This window comes from Ammodytes marinus (genome assembly GCF_949987685.1).
Source record: "Ammodytes marinus genome assembly, chromosome: 15".
Taxonomy (NCBI): Eukaryota; Metazoa; Chordata; class Actinopteri; order Uranoscopiformes; family Ammodytidae; genus Ammodytes; species Ammodytes marinus.
The window spans coordinates 14,002,281-14,027,416 of NC_137219.1; the positions used below are offsets into that span (position 1 = coordinate 14,002,281).

The window sequence follows — 25,136 nt, forward strand, 5'->3', positions numbered from 1 at the left end:
TGGGCTTGTTCGGAGTTAGAGCCAGTGTTTTGGTTTCACACCGCCAGAGAGCCTGCTCCGGGCCGTAAAAACCGGGAGAACTCATACCCCAGGATTGAGCAGGGTTTGATAAGAACTGCTTGCGCGAACGGTTGGGGGAGGGATTATCCTGACCAACCAGAGCAACTCAAACCTCATGCCCGCCATATTTAAAAACACCGCTACTACGAGACGTAAACATAACATAATTACCGAACGTAGCGATCAAATTGACCGGCGAGAATACGCTGTATGGGTCCTGTTTGCTTAAGAAAGCAAAGCGAGAGCCAACAAGTGTAGAAATAAGACGTATTCGCCGCTGTTGTTGTGCTTAAAGCTAGCGGTAGCTTTAGCGTAAAGGCCAGGACACACCAGCCCGAAAATCGCCGTCGTAGAGTCGATAGGGGGTCGGGAGACGAATCTGTTTGGTGTGTGCCGTAACGTCGGCCGACGTAGAGGGCGTCGGGCTTGTTTTGAGCCTGTCGCCGCCGATTGAACATGTTCAATCGGCGGCGACAGGCTGGCCGACCGTCTTTCATTTGGAGCAATTTGATTGGTGGAGGGCTAGCGAATCAGTGAAGCCCGGAAGTGAGGCGGGTAGCACAAACAGCTAACAACAGCTAGCCATCGTTTTAATGTGTTTGTTCGTTTCGTTTTGAGAGTACTCACATGCATCAACCCTTGTTGACTGCTCGACACCATGCTCGACACTCTCTGCTAAAAATTGTGCTCTTATGGTCCATAAATATAAATACGTATTTCTATCTAATGTTTATGCTCTAGAGAGCTGTCCCATCATTTCCGGCTTTCTTATTTTTTCGGGCCACAATACAGATTAGCGCCGCCTGCTGTTATGGAGACATTACGTCCCGCGCAAGCAACAGAGCGTACGGAAAGTCAGCAGTCAGTTTGGTGTGTTCTCTGGCCGCGACGGGAAGCCTGGAGCTTCCTGAAACGGCCGACCCCATTTTTTGCGTAGTCGGAACAAGTAGAAACAAGTCGGACTGGTGTGTCCTGGCCTTTAGCCACAAGAGCAGCGGCGTCGGGTGACGTACACACACGTTTACAGTGACGTCATGACGTTGCTCTCTTGCCGGCTCCATGGCTGTCTCCGGTCGATGTGAAACCAACCGGTTCATAACTGGGATAAGGCTGTAACCAGTTTTGAACTGACCCCAACACCAGCCTGGAACTGACTCTTGGTTCATTTTGGTGTGAAAGGCCTAACAGTGCCGTGTCTATGTGAGCGTAATGACTAAAGCCAAGGGGTTGCTGTATCCAATGCAATCTACATTTTTAGGATTGTTTCTGATGCATAGACCTATGCTAAACCACCTCTCCCTCTAAGGACACTGTGAAGTGCGTGTAAAGATAAATGTCTAACTTGGTCCCTTTGTATCATATCTCAGGGTCACTCTAGTTTCATCACCCATCTGGACTGGTCGGTGGACTCCCAGTACCTGGTATCAAATTCAGGGGACTATGAGATACTGTATTGTAAGTATGATCTCTGTCATCCTTTAATGTATGATGTTTACATCTGTGTGATGTTACAAATCGGAAACAATGTGGGAGCTGATTTTAGGAGATGAACCTTAAAAACAATTTTTCTGCATCAAACCTGTGTGCCTGTGGTTTGATCAGATTTGACTGAAAGAGCTACCGTCATTTAGCCTGGAAATCCAGACCCTGATATTTTGAACGATAGAGGGTCTGGCCACGATCAATAATAATTTCCAACTCAAGGGGCGGCTCCTACTCCTGCATTTCAAATGTCACTGCACGCAGTTGGATAGCACTACAACCAATCAGAGCGATGCACAAGGTGACGTATTAAGCCCCGTTCGTTTAGCGAACAGCTGTTAAACTGTTAAATTAAACGTTTGCCATGGTCTGTCGGCAAAACAGAACATTCCACTTACTTGCTAATGAAAGATTTGAGTGCCGTCTTCCAAATCGTAAAGGGTCGAGGCCAAAGCAGTCTCAAACTCACACAACATATCCACAGCCATCTTTGATGTTTACTATCACGGCTTTGACGTCGCATGCACGTCACTGTCGTCATCCAGTTACGTCCGTCCCAGAGCACCATACAAAGGGCTCTGGCGCGCCCATATTAGATAGAACCAATTGAAACGTGAGTCTGGATTTCTGGACTTTCTGAAAAAGCTTCAATGGAGAGTGTCCAGACCAACAGGCACAGCAAATTCAATTTGCCAGCGCCTAGTGGCAGGTCTGGGAATGCCAGGCTAACCGTCATTCCATTTAGAATCAAATTGTGCTGAGCTCTGATATGTATGAAGTATGTGACATCATATTTTACCGGAATAGGCCCCCACATTTTAAATCAACAAGAAGAAAAGAAAACAATTCTCAAAACTGTTCTAAAGTTGGTGGAAATGTGTTTCCCTGTAGGGTCTCATCGCTGGGGGTCAAAAAGCCGATTGAGAAAATAGATTCTTATCGAGTGAATAATGTAAAAAATTTAAATAAAAAGTTACATTTTCGCCCAATTGTACAGTATACTGAGTTAACCATTAGTATTTTGCTGAAAATTTGTTTTGCCATCTTATTGTAAAATGTTGGCAAATCTAAATCTCACTTTATTGAGTTGACCAGAGATGATCTTTGCTGTGAAATAGGTGCCGAAAATAATGTATCAAAAAGACTCAATGATGCGGACTCACAACATATAAACACTTGCATAGTGTTGACTTTGTGGAGGTAACAGAACCCATGTTATTAATTCATTCTCAAACAGGTTGTGTATTTGGTTTGTGTGTATTTTTCTCAGGGATCCCTTCAGTGTGCAAACAGGTGGTCAGCGTGGAGACCACCAGAGATATTGAATGGGCCACCTTCACCTGCCCTCTGGGCTTCCAGGTCTTTGGTAAGCTGTTGGTCCTTTCCCTTCTCCTCTTCGGTCGTGTGTTTGCTTCTTAATGTCCATTCAAAACACATTTTCACCGCTCTCTTCCCATTAGGCTTGTGGCCCGACGGCTCAGATGGCACAGACATCAATGCTGTCTGCAGGTCCAATGATAAGAGCCTCCTGGTTACAGGAGACGACTTTGGGAAGGTCCATCTGTTCTCATACCCCTGTTCACAGTTCAGGGTAAGAAACTGAATGCTGCAAAACAGACAACTCAGTGACATGAAGAAAATATTTTTCTAGATATTCCAGTCCAACTTTGTTGCCCAGAAAGGTGCTCCGAGGAAATTTCAGTTTGTGTTAATTCTTGCACCCCGTTTGGACAAAAGCGGTAGTGTTTTTAAAACCCCAGCTGTAGTTTCTGGGTAAGCGTACCCATGACAAAGGCATTAAGAAAAACTATATAAAAATAGCATTCTTTGCACTGATGGTCTTGTTTGCTGTAACATGTCATTTATAATCATCAGAGGAAAAATTTGACTGTTTCAGCAATATTTGAAAGTTCCTCGCAGCACCTTTAATTGTAAGAGCAGGGGAAGAAAGGGATAACAGGATTTATTTGCATTATTTTTTGTTAGGCTCCCAGCCATGTTTACGGCGGCCACAGCAGCCACGTGACCAACGTGACCTTCCTGTATGAAGACGGCTACCTGGTGTCAACAGGAGGGAAGGACATGAGCGTCATGCAGTGGAGGATAGTCTGATGGAAACGGACACTATCCATTTCTAACTGCTGCCGGGGCCTGAAACCCAGCCCAGGCAAACTGAACTGAACTGAACTGAACTGCACTAAACTGATCCGAACCAAACTTTAATGAACCCTTGATGCTAAAAGACGGATCTGGACTTGAACTGAAGTGAATTGATAGAAGAGGAACCTGAGCTTCCTTGAGGTTTCCTTCCTGATATGCTCCCACTAGATCCCAGAGGAGGTGTACTGTTGGAGGTGTAATGAGCGGTTGATTGAAATACAAAAATCCAGAATTAATTTTTTCCTTTTTTCCCTTTTTCACACTACATGTAAAAAAAATAAAATCTCTCTCTCTTACGTACTGTAGCCTTCTCACCAATGACGAAACAGATCAAACTGATCAAATCGAAACAGAACCAAAGGCTCTGACTTCCTGACAGTTTAGCTTTCAGTGTTCTTGTGTGATGCACACTCCTTCCACAGATAGTGGACTGCGGAGCTTTGTTTCGCTGCCTGTCAGAGCCGCTCCACAATGATTATCATGGAGATCCAAGAGTATTGGAACAAAAACTGTGTATGGAAAGAAAAAACATGGTGATTTTATAGTTGTGAAACTTTCTTTTATTTTGTATTTAACAACTCAGGAAAGCACCAGTGACACAGGACACTCCGCTATTATTAACATTGACATATCAGAACGTGCCCTCAACACATCTCACTAAAACATACAGTGATATCAAATTGGTGGACATGTTTATTAAATACAGCAAGGATGATACAGTCCAGTAATGTGAGATGTAACCTGACATTTGAAACTATGATGATTTTGGCAAATAGTTTAACGGTAATGTAAAAAATTAGATCATCAGAATTCATGGTTAGGATTTTAACCCTTTTCCACAACAGTATTTGTTACCTTTTTGTGCTTCCAGAGGTCATAAAAAAGGGCACATTTTCTATTATTTATTGATCAGGAGTGAAATCCTTCACTGCCAAAATTAGTTCCTTTGAGTGTTTCCCCTACAATAAAACCCAGGTGTGTAAATAAACTGGGAGGCTTGGAGATTGGTACAAACTGAACGTGGGTGACAACCTAGTATTTGACACTGTTTCAGAGTTTTAGAATGAGTTGTTGTGTCTTTCCTTTGCCTTGAGGTCTAAGGAAGATGAAAAGACAAGCATGTATCTGGGATTTTCCAATGATGTGAAGCCTTTCTTTTTTTAAATATGTATCTATCTGGATTTGACTGCACTCAGACTAGATTAAGATGGGAAGGTTGAGACCATTACACTGTAACTGTTTATTTGATGGGCACCAGCAGTCGCTGGAATGAACTGCACTCCACCTTCTTTAGGTGCTTTTATTGACCATGATGCAATGCTTCAGCCTGATAAACCTACAGCAGGTCTGCACACCTGCACAATAGAACAAGCAAATCACCATTTAGCACTTACTGGAGCGCTATGAACCAATGATGTCTGCTTTCAACCTTCCAGTGCATAGCAGATCTCACTCCTCATCTTATGGTTAACAGCGAGCAAATACATATATCACACATGCATGAATTATCAAGATGTATTTGATTGGGGTTCAGCAGATTTTAGGGTGACCAGAACTGCTACTGAGAAGAGGCATATTGGTGTCGTTTTGACGGTTGGCTCTGCAGAGTGAATGTAACATGATTTGTCTTACCACTTAACTCCTGGGGCTTCAGAATACCTTTGAACATTTAACACAAAGTAAATGCTAAATGAAATTCCTAAGGCTGTGTCCTGTGTTTTGCATTTTTTGTTTTGTTTTTTCCTTTAGGAAGATATAGGAAATCCTTGACGTATTATCATGTGCACTTTTATACTCCTGTTAGTATTATAGTTTGTTATGAGAAATTACATCTAGTAGTAAAGTAAAAAAAAAATTAAACTTCTATCTATCAATCAATCAATCAATCTTAACTTTAAGTGCAGAATCACCATGCAGCATGGTCCCGATATAGACTACTTTACAAAAACATATGACAAAGCAAGTACTTATACATAATAAATGAATAAAAACCATATTAACCACCTAAACTGACTTGTAGGGAAGTATACGAAGTAAGTATGGTTTTTGATCACATCTGAACGTGCTTCTTTAAAATAACTTGCTATAGCCGACCAAAACATTATACCTATAGGTAGACTATACTTGTTGGTTTACTGATAATCTCTATTTGATAATCTCTGGGCGGAGTTGGGGTTGGGGTTGGGGTTGGGGTTGGGGTTGGGTTAGGGATAGGGATGGGGGTGGGGATGGGGGACGTTAGTGGGCTGCATGTCTGCGTCTTCGCCGCAGGTGGGCAGCATTGAGCCTGTCTGCTCTCCCACCCCCCTCCTTCCTTCTCACGCAGTATTAGCATTTTCCCCCAAATCTCTCGGCTCCTCACCAAAACACTCCGAATGGGAAGAAGATATGGCATGAAGGAGGCGGCGGCCCGCGACCACTGTTCACCGTCTTGTACCGAGCACGAACCCCGGCGGAACATGGACTATAGGATAAGCAGCGGCGCTTGCGGAGAGCACAGACAACGGAGCACAAAGCGGATGGGAGAACACGCTCGTATTGTCGCCTAGCGTTCTTTCAACACGACTCATCATCATCGGCGTGTTATATCGCTGCAGACGCGTCTGCAAGGGACACAGCGGCGGTAGCAGATTCGAGCCTCTCGGACTGTCTATTCTGGAAAATATAAGCGGGCCGTCGGTCCTATTCATCCACCTCGCCGGTGGCACCGTCTCCGGTTGAAATAAAGACGAGAAAATGAGGTAAGCGGCGGCCAGCACCATGCGCTGTGTTTGACGCGTCATGACAGATGCGCACCGACACACAGAGCTGCCTATAGCCTTCATCTCCATTTCTACATTAATATTCTAAGAATACACTGCAGCTAATAGTGTAATAAAGAATCTCAGCCTCCCATACATCTTAGGGCTCATTTATCTCATCTGGGAGACGGCATTAAGAGCAATGCATCCAGGGGCCCACCCAGCGGGCCTCGGCTTCATAGGCTTTACTGTTTGCTTTGTACACTTCGGATGCACAAAGCGAATAATGCCTTGAACAGTTCTGCATGTTTTCCCCTCCTAGTAGCCCTCTATTGTCACCGCCGGACCCGCCCAGTGTGTTGAGTGTAAGATTAAATCCCAGACCCATGTTGTCATGGAAACGACAGCATCATGTATTTCTTCATATAGCCTAAGCGCCATGGTGCACCTGGTGCAATGAAACGTTGAATATGACCGGGCATATAACCATGGCAGGAGGAGGAGGGTGTTTATTCTGGTGGTTGCCAGGCAGGTTATCAGACCCCCAATCCCCCCCCCCCCCCCCCCTCCTCACACACACAGACACGCGCACACACACACACACACACACACACACACACACACACACACACACACACACACACACACACACACACATATAAGCCTACTCCATGACTGATCCACACGTGTACATAATCAGCCTATACAAAATGTGTCTCGTGGTAAAACCCTCATTCTGTCTCGCAGCCTGTATGGATAGTATTCTGGGCCTTTCCATGCTCATATTGGCATGCAGAACGCGCCAAGGCCCAAATCTTCTCCAGCAGCAGCAGCAGAGTGTCTGTAGTCTATTTATGAAACAGTCCATTCCTTTTATATTTCCCCCCTGCTGACTTTAGTTTGACTCCTGCTTGCCTCCGTATAGCAGCAGCCTGCACCATTCAGTTTTATGGCTTCAGATTGACCCTGACAGCTCTCCTCAGATACTGTGCACTCTCTCCACTTTTACTGTTGCTGTGTGCTGTGTGCTGTGTGTGTGTGTGTGTGTGTGTGTGTGTGTGTGTGTGTGTGTGTGTGTGTGTGTGTGTGTGTGTGTGTGTGTGTGTGTGTGTGTGTGTGTGTGTGTGTGTGTGTGTGCGTGCGTGCGTGCGTGCGTGCGTGCGTGCGTGCGTGCGTGCGTGCGTGCGTGCGTGCGTGCGTGCGTGTGCCTGCCTGTGTGTGTGTGTGTGTGTGTGTGTGTGTGTGTGTGTGTGTGTGCGCCTGGGTGTGTAGTAGTGCTTTTCGGAAAAGACAGAAAGGGAATAAGAAAAAAAAATACAAAATAAAAATGAAAGAATAAACATTCATTCAGCTGAAGCCAGCAGCTGGAATATTTTGCTCCCCGAGAGTAGACATGTCATATTCATACCTTTCCAGCCCATTTGGACGAACACGCCGCTTCCTCTTTTCTGCAAAGTTGTTCTACTTGAGTCCCTGTCCCTTGAGTCTGTTTTTTTTGCCAGAGGCAGATCTGTTCTTTGACTCAAGCCCCAAGTCTTAAATCTCCACAAAGCAGGAGCTAAGTGACCTGGAGTCAAGAAAAAAAACAATGTAATTCAATGAGATAATTTGTTCGGCACCACTGCATCCATTGCTGATAAATATATGTAAGGGTGCGCGTGCGTTTGTGTATATGCAGAAGGACCATTTCCACGCACATGCTCATGAGTGTGTGCGCGTGTGTGAGTGTAGCTGAGTTATTTTTAGTCTTGTAAAAGTGGTGGTTTCATTATGTGATTGTGTGTGTGTGTGTGTGTGTGTGTGTGTCTGTGTGTGTGTGTGTGTGTGTGTGTGTGTGTCTGTGTGTGTGTGTGTCTGTGTGTGAGAGAGCGAGAGAGAGAGACAGAGAGAGCGAGAGAGAGACAGAGAGACAAAGATACACACAGAGGCAGAGTGGGTTTTTAGAGAAACAGTGGAAGAAAAGAAAAAAAGCAAGGCGTCTGTCTCATACTATTAACACAGGGAGATTTGTGTAGAGCTTGCTGTGGTGACTCATCACAGGGAAAGGTAGCGTGAGCGAGTGCAGCCAGTGGAAGGTAAAACGCTGAGTTATGCATCCTACTGCAGGCTGCTGCTGCTGCCCTCCAAGCTGATCAGAGAGCAGCTCCACGTGAGCCAGCGTCACAGTGTGCAGCTAAGAGAAGAGAAAAAAAAGAACTATATTATGATTCCTGGATTTTTTTCCTTTTTTGTATAACATTTTATTTCACAAAATGAACTATAATATTGTGTATTTATATTTAACAGGGATTTTCTTTTTTCGAAGTAATTTTCTTTTTTGTTGTGTGTACGTCCTGTCAGGTGTCAGCAGATAAATCAGTGAAGTGTATTGTTCCGTACATAATTGAAATGTCATGTGAACGCGGCCGCATTAATAGAGAGAAAGACAAGACAAGACTTCATATTTGCATATTCATTGTTACATTCATCTTGATCAGGGGTTCCTGACCTGATTGTTGGGATTTCCCAAAGGATATCCACATCAATCTTGACAATTAAGAAATCATATATTTACCCAAATTCATATCAACATACTCATCATATTGCTGGACATAAAACATACACAAAAAAGAAGTCAGTAAGTCTTTAGTCATGCTTTATATGGGCCCAAGCAAAAAACGGCTGTGAACTCTTGTTCTAGATTATTTGTTATCATTTATAACATGATTTGATGAGTATTGGTATTTTTCTCCATGGATTAAATGCAGATACATAGCGAATGTAAGCATTACACATATATACGTATCCTTTATACTGTAATCTGGTCATAATCTATCATATCCCATACATTTAACACTGGTGTTGTGTTGCTGTAGATTTGATGATGAATATTTATCCCTTTTGGCTTTTGGCTTCCATCCCTCGATGGAGGTCAAAGAGGCCATATCAGATGACCCCGCCACATACTGTGTAAAGCATCTACAGCTAAGTGAGGCTCTTTCGAGATAATATTGTGTTGTATAGACCTTCCAGGCTCCATTGCAGAGACTTTTGCATTTTTCTTACTATTTTCTAAACCCAGCACAAAGCCCCCCTACTAATCTTTTTGGAGGACTACATTGCTCTTTGTTTGTTTCCCCACACCTCGGCCCACTGTGGCAAAGAAGCTTAATAGTCTAAATTTGCTCCCGAGCCAGATGGACCACCGGTTGAGGATGATTTCTTATGTAGCCGCAAGGAAACAACAAATGTTACACTTACAGTAGATGAAAGAAATCCTTTTGCTGCTGGGATATTAACCTAATCATTACATCTGTTCCTGCAGTGCGCTTCTCTTTGAGCCTCGGCTGTTGTTTATGAAAGGGCGAGCTGAAAGAACCCACGGGTGTGTTGCTTGTGTGTGTTCCCACTCTGGAGTTAATTGGTGATTAGGGGTTATGTCTGACATGCATCTTTGAAGGAAAAAAAATCAGTTGCTGTAGAATCTATTTTAAGCTTCACTTTTCTTTTTCAGGATGTGACACGCTACAGAAAGGCGTGTCGTAAAAACCCTCCCGTTTCCTATAGAGGCTAACATGTAATTTCCATCCAGTGGTAATGATTCCTCTGAGGTTGAAAGACGGCACTCCAATCCTTTGAGTGGAGAGAGGTGACTGGTCTGCACTCGTCACATGATCTCTCTCTCTCTCTCTCTCTCTCTCTCTCTTTCCCTCTTGCATTCCCTTACTCTGTTGCAACACTCCTCATCGCTGCCTTGCTCACTCACTTCTTTCCCTCCCACTCTCCCTGTCTCTCAGTTATATGTCTGCTCTTTAGGCGTAGTGGAGAGATTTTTTTTTTTTTAAACACGTTTTCCGAAGATGTGAGGACTGTGGGAAAAGGGTTGAGTGTGCTTCAGCGTCGGACAGCATGTGTATAGCTCTCTCCTGTCGGGCTGACACTTCCCCCTCTCCTCCATAATCTCTCCCTTTGATACCTCCTTTCATCCTTTGCTTGAGGACCTGACTTTGTTCTGCTCTGCGGACATGTATTCCCTGGACGATTTCGGGTAAGGCAACTTTTGACTCGTGGTCATCCCCCCTCTTTCTGTCTCTTTTAGCCTTTCTGTGCTTCAGCGTTAGTGTGAATGAAAGTAGAAAAATCATTTGCGTGGTTAATGACTAATGATGTTGCCTCTAGTGTCTCTCAAGTGTGTCTGTTCAAATCCTGGCTCAGCTTTCAGACCGCAGAATCTGTTTGGTTCTTCCAAGAGCATTCGTAGGGATTGTTTATCCGTGAGACAAATCTGGATTTCCTTCTGTAGCCTACCATCCTCCCAGATCGACATGCTTTTGAAAAGAATGCTTGAGTTGGAGAGAAATCAAGAGGGAAGTGGGAGAGAGGGGAAAATATCCTCCAGGAGTTGCTGACTTTCTGTCTGTCTCCTTCTTTCCAGCCCTCTGTCTGTGTTTTCTCTGGAGCCAGCTGTTTTCAGAGACGCCTGATTGGTTACCCCTGTCTTTCAATGGTTTGGTCTTTTTTTTCCTGGGAAGGAGAAGGAGTTTCTCGATGCCTGTCAGTGTGTCCGCTCAGCTGCTCTCTGCCGTTCTCCGACTTGGATGCCATCTGACTAGTTGCATGTGTGAGAAAGAAGGACAGGAAGAAAGGGATAGAGAGCACTAATCTCTGAATGGCTGAGTGGGTGGAGTGGGACTATCATAATTCCAGTTGATACGAGGATAGTGGGGTCCCTGTTTTATATGGCCTTGATAGATTAGAGCGTGGTGATTTGTTTGAGGCTCAAATACAGATGTGGAGCGGAGGAGATAACATCAGAGCTTCACACTTGACCACATGCACTCTCGTAATCTACTGTAAAGTACATCAGAAGGAGAACCTCTCTGCCTGCTCTCTCACAGTATGTTCATTATTTATGAGGTCGCTGCTCACACTGCATGGTCAGTCACTCAGATCATAATATTGCAAAACGTGACAAAAAAGAAAACAATATATTGCAACATCGACATCTTTCAGAAAACATAACCTTTAAAGGTGCCACAAGCAGTGTTTTGAAAATGATGTGCACAACTCTTCATCTAGACCATCCTTCCAGGATTTATTCCAATACATCAGTTATTCCTTTTCTTCCTCCACACATTTCAGCAGACAACATCAACTAAGCACATCGGTTGCAGTACACATTCCAGTTAATGACAGCGGATACAGAGAAACACATTATATAATTCGGATTATACAATTCTACACTAACTGGGGCAATCACCAAATTCTATGAAATACGTATAGCCACACTTAGTATCCTTCTATGTATCCCACAACAGTATTTTTCTTCGAAATTGGAGCGGCGTTTCCCTTTAAGGATCAGGATTAGCGCTGGGACGCGGATTGGAGCGTGCTGAGGAAGGTGGAAGAGTGAGGCGGAGGAGAGGGAGGGATGTGGGGGAGGGGTTTAAGTAGAAGTGGGGGGTTGCTTGCTACCCATATTGTAGCCTACTGTGCTATGTGTCCATGACAATTAGCCCCAGGGCCGACTGGCATCAACGAAGGTATAATGAATAAGTGATGTCGTCACATGGGGGTCGAGATGCTTCACTGTGGCTAGCTGTAGATGTGCTTACACCGGTTAAGACAATGATTCCTAATAAACCATTCATGAAGGTTCATTACAGCTTTTCCGTTATGAGTGAGCAATACTTTCTCTATGACAACATTACTAATGATTTATATGTCAACCCCCTTTAGTTGTAAGATTAAATATTTTAGGATCACAATGTCGAAAGAATACGCTTTACCCTCTAGGTCTCTAGAACATCAATAGACATCTTGTTTATCAATATTAAGGAGTTATGATGGTGTACATCACATTGATAAATGAGCTTTTCTATCTGACAGATATAATGAACTGTCGTCCACATATCACCATCACATGTTTGATGGCGGTCACTTGTCCCGCAGCAGTAGAACATTGGCCGTTATCATTTCCTAAATGTTAGTGAGCAGGCAGTGTTCCCTCTTCAGGGCAACGCAGAGCCTAGTCTGTCACAGATCCAGCTTGTTAACATTTGCAGAAAAGTCCGGTGCCCCAGCTGGGCACTCGGAGCAAACAGATGAGCCAACGATATTTCTGCTTGGCACACAGGCGTTACCACGAGCACCGGAAAACAAATCACTGATGACTGGCGCTCCTGTAGAACCAATCTCTGTTGACTGTGACCCTCATTTAACCAATCATGAGGGGCACTTTCTGCTTCTGAGCGTCCTGTCACACCCTGTGGTTGTGTGACTCTTGCTGTTTGTGCTGTTTGCTGTCACCGCGACATATGATGTCAGCTGTTTGGTTGGAGGCCAGTTACCCAGAGAGGTCAAAGGTCTGTCATCCTCACAGGGGAGCACTGTCAGTCCTGGGACTCGGTGTCTGTATGTGTGAGAATGAGTCTGAGTAGATGTGGCTGGCTTTTAATGGATATATGTATTGCATTTTGAGGTTCATATTTAATTTATTTGATCATGGTTTGATTATTGCCTGAGGAAGACCTTTAGTTGGTTGAAACGTCACCAAGAAAATTAAACAGAGCTGTGATTCAAGTGTGAAGTATTCTCCAAATTTTGATCATAGGTTTTATTTTAAAGACATACAGTATAAGAATGTTTTTTTTAATATTGGTCCTTCATAAACAGACATTTAAAGAAGTGCGGCGGAGATTTGAGAAATAGTTTTATAAATCTACGGCCCTGCCAGGCTGCACTTAGGCACAGTCGCGCTTTAAGCGAAATGCTAACGGCAACATGCTGCTAACATGCTCATAATGACATCGCTAACATACCGATGATAAATAGGTTTAATGTTTTGACAAAATTAAATTCTGACCTGCAGATGGGGCTAGATGAAGTCAGTGGATCACCAAATTCTTTACAATTATTTTACTGATGGGCCATTCATTTCATAGCAATCCAAAGGCACTAGCAGTAGAGGCATCAGTAGGGGGTAATTCAGTAGGATACAAAGTCTGGGAACCACTCAATTCTGATCCATCCAACTAGAAAGTTTAGTCTGGACCAAAGTGGTGGATCAACTGACAGGAGAGCTACGCCGCTAGCATGGCTAAAAATAAACTCATCAGTGCTCTCTGGACCAACGATGCAATGGACTGGAAGCATCAATACCAACATATCAGCAATAAGATAATATAGGGCAATTTATCAGTACAGGTCTGGCTTTTTAAAATCTGGACTTCGGAAAGAGTCCCTTCAGCCAACGATAGAGCCAATGACTTCCAAAAGGTTCCTCCTGTTCGTCAAATTCTGATTGAGCATAGGAGTTAGTCAATTACTAAGTGGATGTTAACAGACATTGAGCAAATCTCTGGCAGTTCATTTGTGTCAAACTCGTTGGTGTATATTCAGCCGCTACATGTGTCCTTTGAGGTAGAGGGCATCCCAATCAATAGGAGCTGACCACAGTATGGGCCGCTGCTTACTAATACAGGGTGGCTATGGCAACAGCAGGCAGGAGTCCAGAGGAGGGGTGGGCGGGGTGGGGGGTGTCAGCCCCAACCCCAACAATCTCCCCCACACACACACACTACACATTAGTGTGAGTGGACAGGGGGTAGAAGCTGTTTGAGACGGATATGAGGTAATCTCCCTTGGGTTCACAGTATGACAATAGTAAAGAGGTTCATCACACACACACACACATACACACGCTCATCTGTTTTGCGGTTCAGACAACAGGCTGGTCAATGACTTCATCCCTGCCAGTCTGTCATCTCTTTGTTGCTGGATGGATCATCACACTGGATGCAGCAGTGCAAGAATTCAGAACTGGGGGATATTTTTTTCCGCTCATTCATTTTCTTTTCTTTTAAGTGGATTTTAATTTTTATTTGTGCGGCTGTTGCTATCGTTTGTCATTTCTGTGGCATCCTTCCAGCGGGATTATTAAAGTGCTTTTAATGAGTTTCGGTTTTAAGAAAGCGGAGCAGCTCAAAAAGGAGTTTGTGGCATAGACCGCTGCTTTTGCCGTTGTTGCTGTTGTTTCCCTATTTTCCCGAAATGGACATACATCGGCTCCAAGTGCTTCGTTACTGCCTCCCTCAGAGTGTCAGTGACTCAGGGTTGTTTTACAGCCATATCGCTGCCAGGTTAGTACTGACACTTTGTATGTGTGAGGTCATTTCTTCTTCCTGTATATGTCAGTTATGTGTGATGGAAGTTCAATGTCAAATGCAACAAGTAAAGTGAAAGAAAAGACAGTCCACAACATCTTGGGGCTATTGAAATGGAGAGAGTCTTAGTTGAGAATATGTGCATTTGACAGAATGGTTTTAGGTAGACAAGGTTTGTTTGTTGGGTGCCAAATAAAGTGTTGAGATACTCCAGCAGCGCAGACGGCCGAATCTTTCCCTGTTGTATTTTAATCAGAGCTAAAATACTAATCTATAATCTTAATCTGACCTCAACCGAAACCTTGGTTTAGACACAGAATTTAGGTTATTTTGGATTACTTATTGTGCTCGTGAACAGCTCTTTGTTAGTATTTGGTGTATTTAGAGTTTAGTTCCATAAGTGTTGTGACTGTTCTGTTTTGATTTTCCTCTTTTTTTTATTATTTTCTTTTTTTATTCTACTTCTTCTTTCCTACCGCCTGGTCGCATCTTTTCAGTCAAAGCTGCCAGAGAGATGCAGCCCTCTGTGTGAAACACTACACCGAGCATCTTCTTTATTCTTTGCAGCCTCGCGTAGAGCATCCCTGAATAGCATGGGCTCTGTAAGGGCTCCATACATGTTTAATTCACACAAGTATTGAAGAAGACATGGCTTCTGGCTAAAATTGCAGCCTTTCGGGCCAGTGCCCTTCTCTTTTTCTCTCCCTTTTCTGCCGGGAGAGGTGAGGATGGAGGAGATGGAGGGAGGGGAGGGAGGGTTTGCCGCTGCTGTCGCTGTCCCACATGAGAACTGTAGGATCAAACGGCTCTGTTGGCTGTCTCCTTGTCATGGCAGGAGAGGAGAATGGGACGGGGGCGTCAATTTAAAAATAAAGAACAATGAGGTTTTATGTGTACAGTGGGCACAGCTGCTGCTTAAAACTGACCTGAGCCACTCACTATATGTAGGACACAAGAACCTGCCTGGCCGTTTGAACCTAATAGCAGCATCATGACTCTAGCCTGCTTTACTTAATCTGCAACAGATTTTAAAAAATAAATAAAAAATCCCACTGTATTTAGATGAGTATTTTATTTGCTGTAGTCTTCAGAGAAAATTATGTCCAATATTATTTATACAGACCAGAATCACATTTTAGTATGTGCAATATATGTATCGTCCCTAAATGTGGGTAAGGAAAAACTATGCAAAATTAATTTTAGAGAGGGGAAACCTGAGAAAAATCAGCAGAGGGGGATCCCTCTTCTAAACAGGTGTCATATATTTACTATATAACTAGGGATGGGAGATACAGAAGTCTGTATACCTTGAGCTGATAAAATTTGTCTAACATCAGATATTTAGGCTCCGCGTTCATCCATTTTAACACATTATGATGATACGTATCATATTAGGTTGGCATTGATTGTGGGCAATCAATGCTTCAATGTGATGACGTTTTTTTATTTGTCAGGTATTAAATGTACTACTGACTTTGACAAAAACAGACAGAACTGTCCTGTTTAGTTTTTTTAATCTAAAAACCAGTTTTCAGAAAATGTCCAAGGTCACATAAAAAAAAGCTGTGCACATGTGATACAGAATGTTATCCATATCCCCTAATCCTAATCCAGAGCGGAAGCTGCAGTAATAGAAATACAATATGGAAGAACAGAAGGACAATGTAAAGTACATGAAGTACACAATATGCAGTCTTTTAAGAATATTAAAGCGGCATAATTTGGCCATGGGCATTTAATCATGTTTTGTGTTGCAATGTTGAATGAAAATGATATTTATGTAGTGTGTTTTGGTACCAGTGATCAGAGTCACTAAAATGTACAATACAGACAATATATAATTAATTTTCTGCCACTGTAATGTGTGTGAATTCAAAGCATTGCTGCAAATTGATACATGGTCAAATGAGACTGAGCTTTTTGCACACAACTGGGACATTTAGCTAAGAACATAAGCACATTATTGCGTTTCGCATTAATGCTATTAAGACTGCAGTACTCTGCTCTCTCAGCCATTTGTGGCTTAATTGTGGTCCTTTCTATTCCACTGTTCTTTGTGGATCACTGGGGCAGGGGTTAGATAAACACCCTGTCACAACTGTGTATAGATTATGAGAATCTGGACTGCAGCTCCAGTCATATCATGTTGTTAGTGGAGCACTCGTACATTAGTGGAGGAGATGGAGATATTTTTTTTATGCCATTAAAGCTTAGTTTTAAGTCTTTGAATCCTCATTATTGTGGTTTTAATCATGATTACTATAAAAGCTCGGTGCATCAACGTTTAGTACCACGAATAGAAAGTCTCCTATGTACTCATACTTACAGTGGAAATCATATCTAGTATTTTGGCCTCTGTGCGGAAGAAAAATAGGTCTTTGATTTCACTTTGCATCTTTTTATTGATTTTAGTCAAGTTTCATCTTGTGGCATTAAATGTGATGATTGTTTTTTATAGTTTACAGTTTTTATATAGAATTAAAAAAATAGAAATATTGTGTAAATAAGAGAACTTAAGAGGCGCTGAGACTCGCTATGTCTTTATGATACAGAAAGGCATCCATCTTCTCATTAAAGTTTGTTATAATTTTCATCAATGTCAAACTATTCTTTCATAAATGTCCTAGCTGAGTTGATGAAAGAATAACTGTTATGTATTTAAAGCCTACACCTTATAGGTAGGTTGTCATTATTGTGTATGATAGATATCGGGGAGGACTTTTGTAAACTAAATGTATCTGTACAAAACAATACTTACCTGGGGGCAACATTAATTTCTCTGAATTTCATGACAGTCCGTCCAATAGTTGATATTCAGTCAGGTGGACCGTCAAACCGACATTGACGTCCAAAAAAGTGTTAAAAATGTAGTAAATGTTGATATAGAATGTAATTTGACCTGCATGGCACAGAATCTGATCCAGATGAAGAAAGTAAAAGGACTTTTATAATCTCTCTATGTCAGTCTTCTTCCTTTTTTTTAATCAACGTGTTCCATATACTGTAGTTAAGTAGCAATGTTGCATCCAATGCAGCAACATGATCCTGGCATTTGTATATTTCAAACAGTGCTTAGCTCACTTACAAATCGCCAGGCTTCATATTGGTCCTCAGCAGTGAAGTTGGCTTGCGCTGTTTATAGTTCAAGCAGGACTCCTTCCCTCCCCGTGCCTGTTAACAGTACTTTCCCCATGGAGTAGATTAGAGGTCTTGTACGAGAGTTAAGTCCTGGTTAATTTAGATTTAAGACTGCAGTGAGGTAATGATCTGCCTGCAAGGCTCTGTCTCTAATCCAGCCAGTCAGACAGACCTCTACCCTCTGTCAGCTGGATTCTAGCACTCACCCAAACACATGCACATGCACACACATAGGCGTCCATACTGTTAATGTGTGTACACACCCACCTATAATCTACACAGGCGATGACTGTGCCTTGCCCCCAAAAGTCCCAGTGATCCCTGGAGGCTATAGTGTTGTGTGTGTGTGTGTGTGTGTGTGTGTGTGTGTGTGTGTGTGTGTGTGTGTGTGTGTGTGTGCGAATGAGCTTTGGGTTAGGGCTAGGGTTGGGGGTTAGGCATTAGGTTGTGATGGGGTTAGGGCAAGTGGCTAAGCAATGCATTATCCCACGAGGTACACAAGTATAAAAATAACAAATGTATGTGTGTGTGTGTGTGTGTGTGTGTGTGCGTGTGCTTGTGTGATACCGTTGCCCTAAGCTGGCCCTTCACTTAAAATATCAGTGACTGTTATTTTGGGTGTATGTACGGTATGAGTACCATATTATACTGTGTGTGGGTGTATAATTATATATTTCTCTTCCTGTTTGAAGAAAGAGTGGCAGGACATCATAGAGCAGGCAGCCTCAGTCTCAGCAAGATCAGTTGAAATGCCACTTGAATTTCAGTTTGCGCTTTACATTTCAAAGCAGTCTGTGACGTTATTTTGCCTGTTTATTTCAGGGAAAACTCCACACTGGATTGTTAAATTAGAGCCTGCTCATTATACCATTTGAACTGTATTAAGTTGCTGTAGACATAGTTTGGAGTAATTTTCTGCCCAGTTAAAAACTCTCTACCTGAGGAAGCAATTGCTTGTTTACTTAACCTTAGTTTGAGTTTTTTACCCTCCCTGTCTGATTTAATGTCTCTGTTAGTTACAGTTCCAACCAGGGACGCATATAGATAATTGTGTAATTATCAATCCTGCTTCACAGGAAGCCTCTCTGGATGCTTCAGTTAATTAGCATGAAATGAATTGATTAATTGGGTAAATGAAGTTGTCACGGGCCATGCAGAACGACTGCATGGCTCTAAGATGTAGCAAATAATCAAGGTTCATTCTCTCCTTTATCTGTACATCTGACTTGACAGTTGAGGAAAGGATTAATTGGGATTTTCTGTTTCATTATTTTAGGCATGAGTTTTGCCCATATTAGCCTGTTGAACAGATGAAAACAAGAGGAGGTGATGAAGAAGACTTGGGTCTCAAGCCCAAGACCGATCTCAACACCACTTTGAGAAGGACTCTGTCTCATCTTGGTCTCTGACAAAGAGAACTTTGATTTTATTTCAAGACCAGTCAAGACCTAGCCTGGAAATCCAGACCCACATCTAGAACGATGTAGGGACTGGCGATGAGCAACTCAGGGGGCAGCACCAACGCATGCATTGCAAATACCACTGCACGCAATTGGATAGCACTACGACCAATCAGAGCAATGAACAAGGTAACATATTGAGCCCCGTTTGTTTAGTGAAAACCGGGCAGAGACTCGCACTGGTCTGGTCCTGCTCTCGATTCAGTCTTGCCCTTCCTTGGTCTTGGTCATGAATTGGTCTCTCACCCTCAAAGTGTTGTTGTTGTCTCATTCTCCACTGGTCTTGTTTATGACGTGGCACTATCAAACTCTATATTACAGTGTAGGGAACTACTTTTGTACCAGTGGTTCAACATGTACAGACCTTTGCTGATGTTGCACTTTACTTCAGCTTTGGTATCCTTCGGTAGGGCTTTTAAAATGTAGTTTTCATCACGGACACAAAAGCCCAACAAATGTGAACTGCTGTCCTGAGCCGGCCATGCGGTGCTGTGTTGGATGACTCGTCATTTGTTCGGGGTGACTGTTCGGGTGCCTTCCAATGTAAACCAGCACGATGAAACAATTACCCCAGCAACAAAAGCTAACAGAAGCTCTGCCCTCGGGTGCTACCCAGGGGGAAAACGACACATACTGTACACCCCACCACCCTCTCTCTCAGTATGCAGAGGAAACACTTTCCCAGCCTTAAAAAGTCCAATGATCTAATCGTAAGGTACTGCCGAAGCTTAATCGAAATATGAAACCATTGTTTTCTAAATGTGCATGCTCAACCCATCATATGTACAGGCATTTGTTGGACAGGATCAGGCTTCATTTCCTCCAGCACTGAGATTTACACTTGTGTGTGTATATGTAGGATTTGTGTGGAGGAGGAGGATGAGTGGGGGGGGCACATATGTCCAACCATGTGTGCGGGGAAGTGCTTTGCTTAATTTAAAAGCCTGGGAACGTGGCCTCCTTTTCACCACTCGCCTATGAGGCTTATTTGACATGAGGAAGTACTCAGTGTGGCAGAAGCCTTCATATCCTCTTGTTTTTTTCCTCTCTCTGTCTGCCCATCTATTCATCTCCTATTCATCTCCCCCTCTCTCCGTCGTCTTTTTTTCTTCTCAGGCAGCTTTGTGAGGTGAATATTATTTAGCCTCCACTGAGAAATCTGCCTAGTCCAGCAAAATGCTCAGATAGGAGATGTTGGGCAAATCATGTCGAGCTGATCCTTCTTAAGAACCAGACACTAGTGCTCCACATTCAGAATACATGTGTTTTGTATGCGCCAATACCAATACATTGTCAGATAATAGCAACAACAAAAAAACAGCATTTCAAATATTTGTGTTCATCTCCATCAGTCATTCTGGTGTGAGGAATGTACAATATATCTTTTTTTTTATTCATGAGCTGGTAGTGGGGAGGTGCTAATGCATTTTTAAAGATGAAGCGTATAGAATACACAAGAGGGAAAATACCAGAAGGTTTAAACCTTCAGGGGATTGGAGCTGCCCCAAAGAGAGAAACTGCCCAAATGATCCGCTATGTTAATCAATATTTAACATTGGTTCACGTGACTGCTTATGTGAGAAGAGTCGCTTGAAGTAGTGAGGAGCCCTCAGAGAAACTTTCCCTGCCTGGAGCATTTCCCTTTGTATGGCCTTCTAGCTGATTATAGGTTTTATGCTTTAAGTAGTAACTTAACTGTTTTAGTTCACTCCCTTAGCTCTCATGAGCGTCAATTAAAAAAATTATTTCAGGTGAACAGAATAGCCATTTTGAAACATACATTTTTTATTGTAAAAATGGTCGCTGAAATTCACCTTGACCGAAAGGAGCCAATGTTTTCTACTTGTTCTTAAATGTGACCCATAGTGTTTCCTGTGAAGATCATTCCTGCTCTGGACATTTGTTGGATTCATCACATTATTCTAATGTCAGTGGTTGTGATTTTCAGCAATAGATGACCTTTCTCAGATTACGCCATACCGCCTGACATTCCCTCATCACGGACACATTTTCCGTCTGTTTTGTTTTCCTCTCTCCTCTTTTGCCTCTCCACTTAATCCCCCTTTTATTCTGACTTAAAATCCATCAAGTATCAGGCGTTTGAGCAAAATGTGTTTGTAGTCTGTGGAAGCGGCTGGGATGATAAGCGGCTATCATGAGCCCTATTGTGCCTTGTCTCTGCTTTGTCATGTGATCTAGAGAGAGCCCGCCACCCTCATTAACCAGATCACACACAGAAGCCCTAAGCACAGTGTTAGAAGAGGCGGCAAGTCGCTGAAATTAGCTGAGCTGCTCTGTGAAGGACTAGTTTAGTGCTCCTTCAGATAATGCAGCCAAAGGATCTGAACAAGAGAGATTGGTTCAACCATATAACTGTGCGCTACTTCTTCTCCTGTCTTTGCTCCACATTCCATGATGTGTGGATTGAGTAAAGTGCTGTTTGTGAATAAGGATTGGACGATACTACTCCCTGCTTCATTTCTGACTGCTCACAGCAGTGTCAGCATCAAGCATTGAGGCACTCCATCCCTCTGGCCCAAACTGCTCCAGGAATAGGGACCTGTTTTGTAAGAAGATCCATGTCAAAGAGATGCAGCCACCCACCTTCCCTCTCTCTCTCCTGCCTTATTTTCCCAGTGAGACACTGGTGGTCTGTGGGGGTCTCTGAAGTGGAAAGAAGTGTCTGTTGAACTTATTTAGAGACGTAGTAGAAAACATGATGTCTGTAGTTATCCCTCATGGTTTTCCCTCATCTGTGCGTCTGAGTCTGTGCTGTCAAAAGTGGGATTTTTTTTTTATCTGGAGTGAATTGTTGAGGAGGCCATGTTTAATCCTGTTTTAGTAACTCAGCGTTCACATCTGCTCGTGTTAATGACAAATGTGTTTCTTCTTTTGATTTTGTGGTTCTTGTTTGTCCCTAGATGGAGCGTATTTATTGTGCAACCATTTTCTCAGTCATCGGCATCTAACATCTTGACTTGCTTTTGTCTCTTTGCTTTTCGACATCCGGACATGCCGCATGCAGACTGAACAAAACCAAACTCTTTAAAATCTGTGAAGTTGGAATCATTGTCATGAACAAATTGTCCTTTGATGCGATGGTTGCTGATGGTTGACTTGACGACAGTTGCGCAGTGGGGAGTGATGGGTATTTGACAGAGGGAGGGGAGGGCTGGTTGTAAGTGTGGGAGTTGTTGCTGAAATCCATCTGTCATGTGCGCTTTGAAGGCTTCTCCCTTGGGAACGCCATGAGTTTATACTCAAGACTTTCTAATATTGTTGTGTGGAAAATAAACATCTGTATACAACAGTCTTCTGTCAAGCAGGTTATTGAGCTCCGAGATTATTTACAATGAGAAGACAGTTAGAGAAAAGACAGAAGATATGCAGGGTTTTGAGTGAAGCCAATGGAAGCAGACCCAACAACTCGTCACTGCTGAGTTATTTGAGGCCTTTCAGATGACGGTGAGGGAACCGGAGAGCAGAGGATGGCAGGAGAGTGAGAGAGAAGCCCGAGCTGGGATGGACCCATGTGTAACAGCGGCCCAGGCTGGGGGTCTCTCAGGTGTCACACTGTCTGTCTTCCCCCTGCAGAGCGCCGCATCGAGGGAAAGGTTGTCAGGGGAGGGGGCCCACGGAGAGAGAGGGTCACATGTTGGCATTTGAATGTTACTGCTGTCCTCAGGGCCTTGAAAACAAATTCCCAGCCCCAGATAACAGTTGTGAAAGACAACCCCATGTTTCCGCTTATTCATATATCTGCATCATAAATTAAATGATTTCTGATATGTTTTATTGTTAAAGTAATTGTACTTAAAGGTGCTCCTGTGTTAGTTCCAAGCCCCAACCACAGCAAGTTCTACCAGAATCCAATGCGGAAGTGACAAACATTGCAGTAACTTCCGGTGGCCACTAGGGTCAGGTTGCAGAAGAGAGCACATTTTCCTTGACTCCAATGTGCCGTTTTCACAGCATTATTAAACCTATTTAAGGCCTGGACCAAAAAACCATTCTAGTCTGTATCTTAAGTTCATATCTCCATGACAACACTGAGGAGGGTGAATTTTTATTCTAGCAGGCTAGTTTTTATTCTATTGGAGGTTGAGGGCGCGGCCTCTTGAGTGACAGCTAGCCTCTGTTACTAGAATTATTTACCCAAGTATTTGAATAATTGAAACTGAATCAGGCCTTCTTGAAAGCAGGTGAAATTTACTTGCAAACAGCATACAAGGGAATCAACAATGTACCTGGCTTGATACATGGTTGAATACATCGAATGAACAGTGTACAGAGATTATATGTAGTGAAATGTGTAGGCGTATACACTCGGTTTGTGTGTCCAGCCCGTTTTGCTGGCGAAAGCAGAAATGTTTTAATTAGGCAGATATTCCCAGAAATTCATCTCAGCTGGTGTTATCCTTCATACAATGTCTGATAACAGAATATGGGGAGTGAAACTACTGTGCACATGAATGCGTCATACCTCTGTATGTGCCAAAATCTTATTAGGCAGTTTCTTCTTCAAGGCTAAACAACAACTTGTAGCAAAACACTTTGGAGTTCTTTGGGACAAAGTTCAACAGCCAGAAAGCATGTATTGTGCATTAAAATATTATACAATAAAGCAAATTAAATTCTGTTAACATTCCACCCTTTTTATAATATTTAATGCAACTTTTTGCAACACTTCAAAGCAAAAGGGCAAAGCATATGAGTAAATATATTTCAGTCAAGCAGAATAATATCAAGTACATCAACATCACAGTTGTGAAAATGCAAGTGTGTGTACTGGTGCAACAGTCTATGTACAGTTTCAGAGAGGACAGTCTTTGTAGAAGCCAGGGAACAGGAACCTAGGTCGTCTTGATGGTCAACAAGTCCCTTTGTGGCATTTTGACGCAAAGTGTCCTTCATATCACAGTCACTGGGGGAATGGTTAGGCATTACCATAACCTATTCAGATTGTTCCTCAGTGTCCAATTGTCCTTATTGAAGCATGGTCAGCTTCGTCTTCTCCTTGCATCTGAAACAGAATGTATTTGAGCAGTAACATGTTCTCAAAAGAAATGCTCATCATTCTGCCAGGGTTGTTTCTAAAATATCATCCTATCCATTTTGCTTGCTCTAGATGTCACAATTAACGCACAACAACATTTTAGGATAGGTTTGATTTCATTCTTCAGTTCACATTTTTTGTCTGTGTTTGGGCAGCATTCAAGCACACACAGGCAGGCAGGCCCTCCCTTTTCTGAATGGGACTGAATCATACACACACATTTTCCATGTGCTCTCTCCTTCTCTCTTTTCAAACATGCATTTTATCTATCACATAATACATTATGATCACATTGTTCAGCACACAAATCCCTTTTAACTTGTAGTTCAAATCAAAAGCATTGAATAATTCTTTTTAGTGAACATTTTCATAAAAAGAACACAAAAGAACGCTTTTTGTAAGTTTATGCTGGGACTTCAAATGATTGACTGCACCTTTAATCTTTAAGGTTTACTATGGGGCTTGGATTGGCAAGATATTTAGCTCTAAACTTTAAAGCGTTTAGCAATTTAGTCAGAACTCTGGTCATCTTTAGGAGACGAGCATTTTATAACCCATCATAACAGCATAACAATTGTATGCACACTTACAAAACCTTCTATCTCCCTTCCCCTACATACTTTTTCTTTCTTTATAACATCCATAAACAATCAGTTCCAAACAATCTTTTTCCTCTTACACTTTCAACAACATTCTCTTATTCATCTCTTTGGCCACTACTTTTCTCTTTACTGTTCACTCTTTTACAAGTAATTTAATTTTTAAAATGTAAAATCTAATATCAAATTACCCAGTAATCTATTTAAACAGGGTGAACACCCCTATTCCCTCCAATTGATTAACAAAATTCACCAATTTAAAACTAGAACACCCTATGTGATGTATTCTAAACAAA

General features: G+C 42.6%; 2 protein-coding genes across 5 annotated transcripts in view; both read left to right on the forward strand.

Moving 5' to 3' along the window:
- Positions 1-5,350, forward strand: part of eml1 (EMAP like 1) — a 50,457-nt gene extending 45,107 nt beyond the window's left edge. For all 4 annotated transcript variants that reach the window (XM_080042472.1, XM_080042469.1, XM_080042470.1 and 1 more), the window contains 4 exons: positions 1,428-1,515; positions 2,813-2,908; positions 3,003-3,133; positions 3,529-5,350. In XM_080042472.1, the coding sequence (XP_079898598.1) occupies positions 1,428-1,515; positions 2,813-2,908; positions 3,003-3,133; positions 3,529-3,654 (441 nt within the window). In that variant the 3' untranslated portion in view covers positions 3,655-5,350. The remainder of the gene's footprint in view (positions 1-1,427; positions 1,516-2,812; positions 2,909-3,002; positions 3,134-3,528) is intronic.
- Positions 5,351-10,325: 4,975 nt separating this feature from the next.
- The window catches only part of evla (Enah/Vasp-like a), a 32,566-nt gene continuing 17,755 nt past the window's right edge, over positions 10,326-25,136 (forward strand). Inside the window, exon 1 of the mRNA XM_080042473.1 lies at positions 10,326-10,470. Within this exon, the coding sequence (XP_079898599.1) occupies positions 10,448-10,470 (23 nt within the window). The 5' untranslated portion in view covers positions 10,326-10,447. The remainder of the gene's footprint in view (positions 10,471-25,136) is intronic.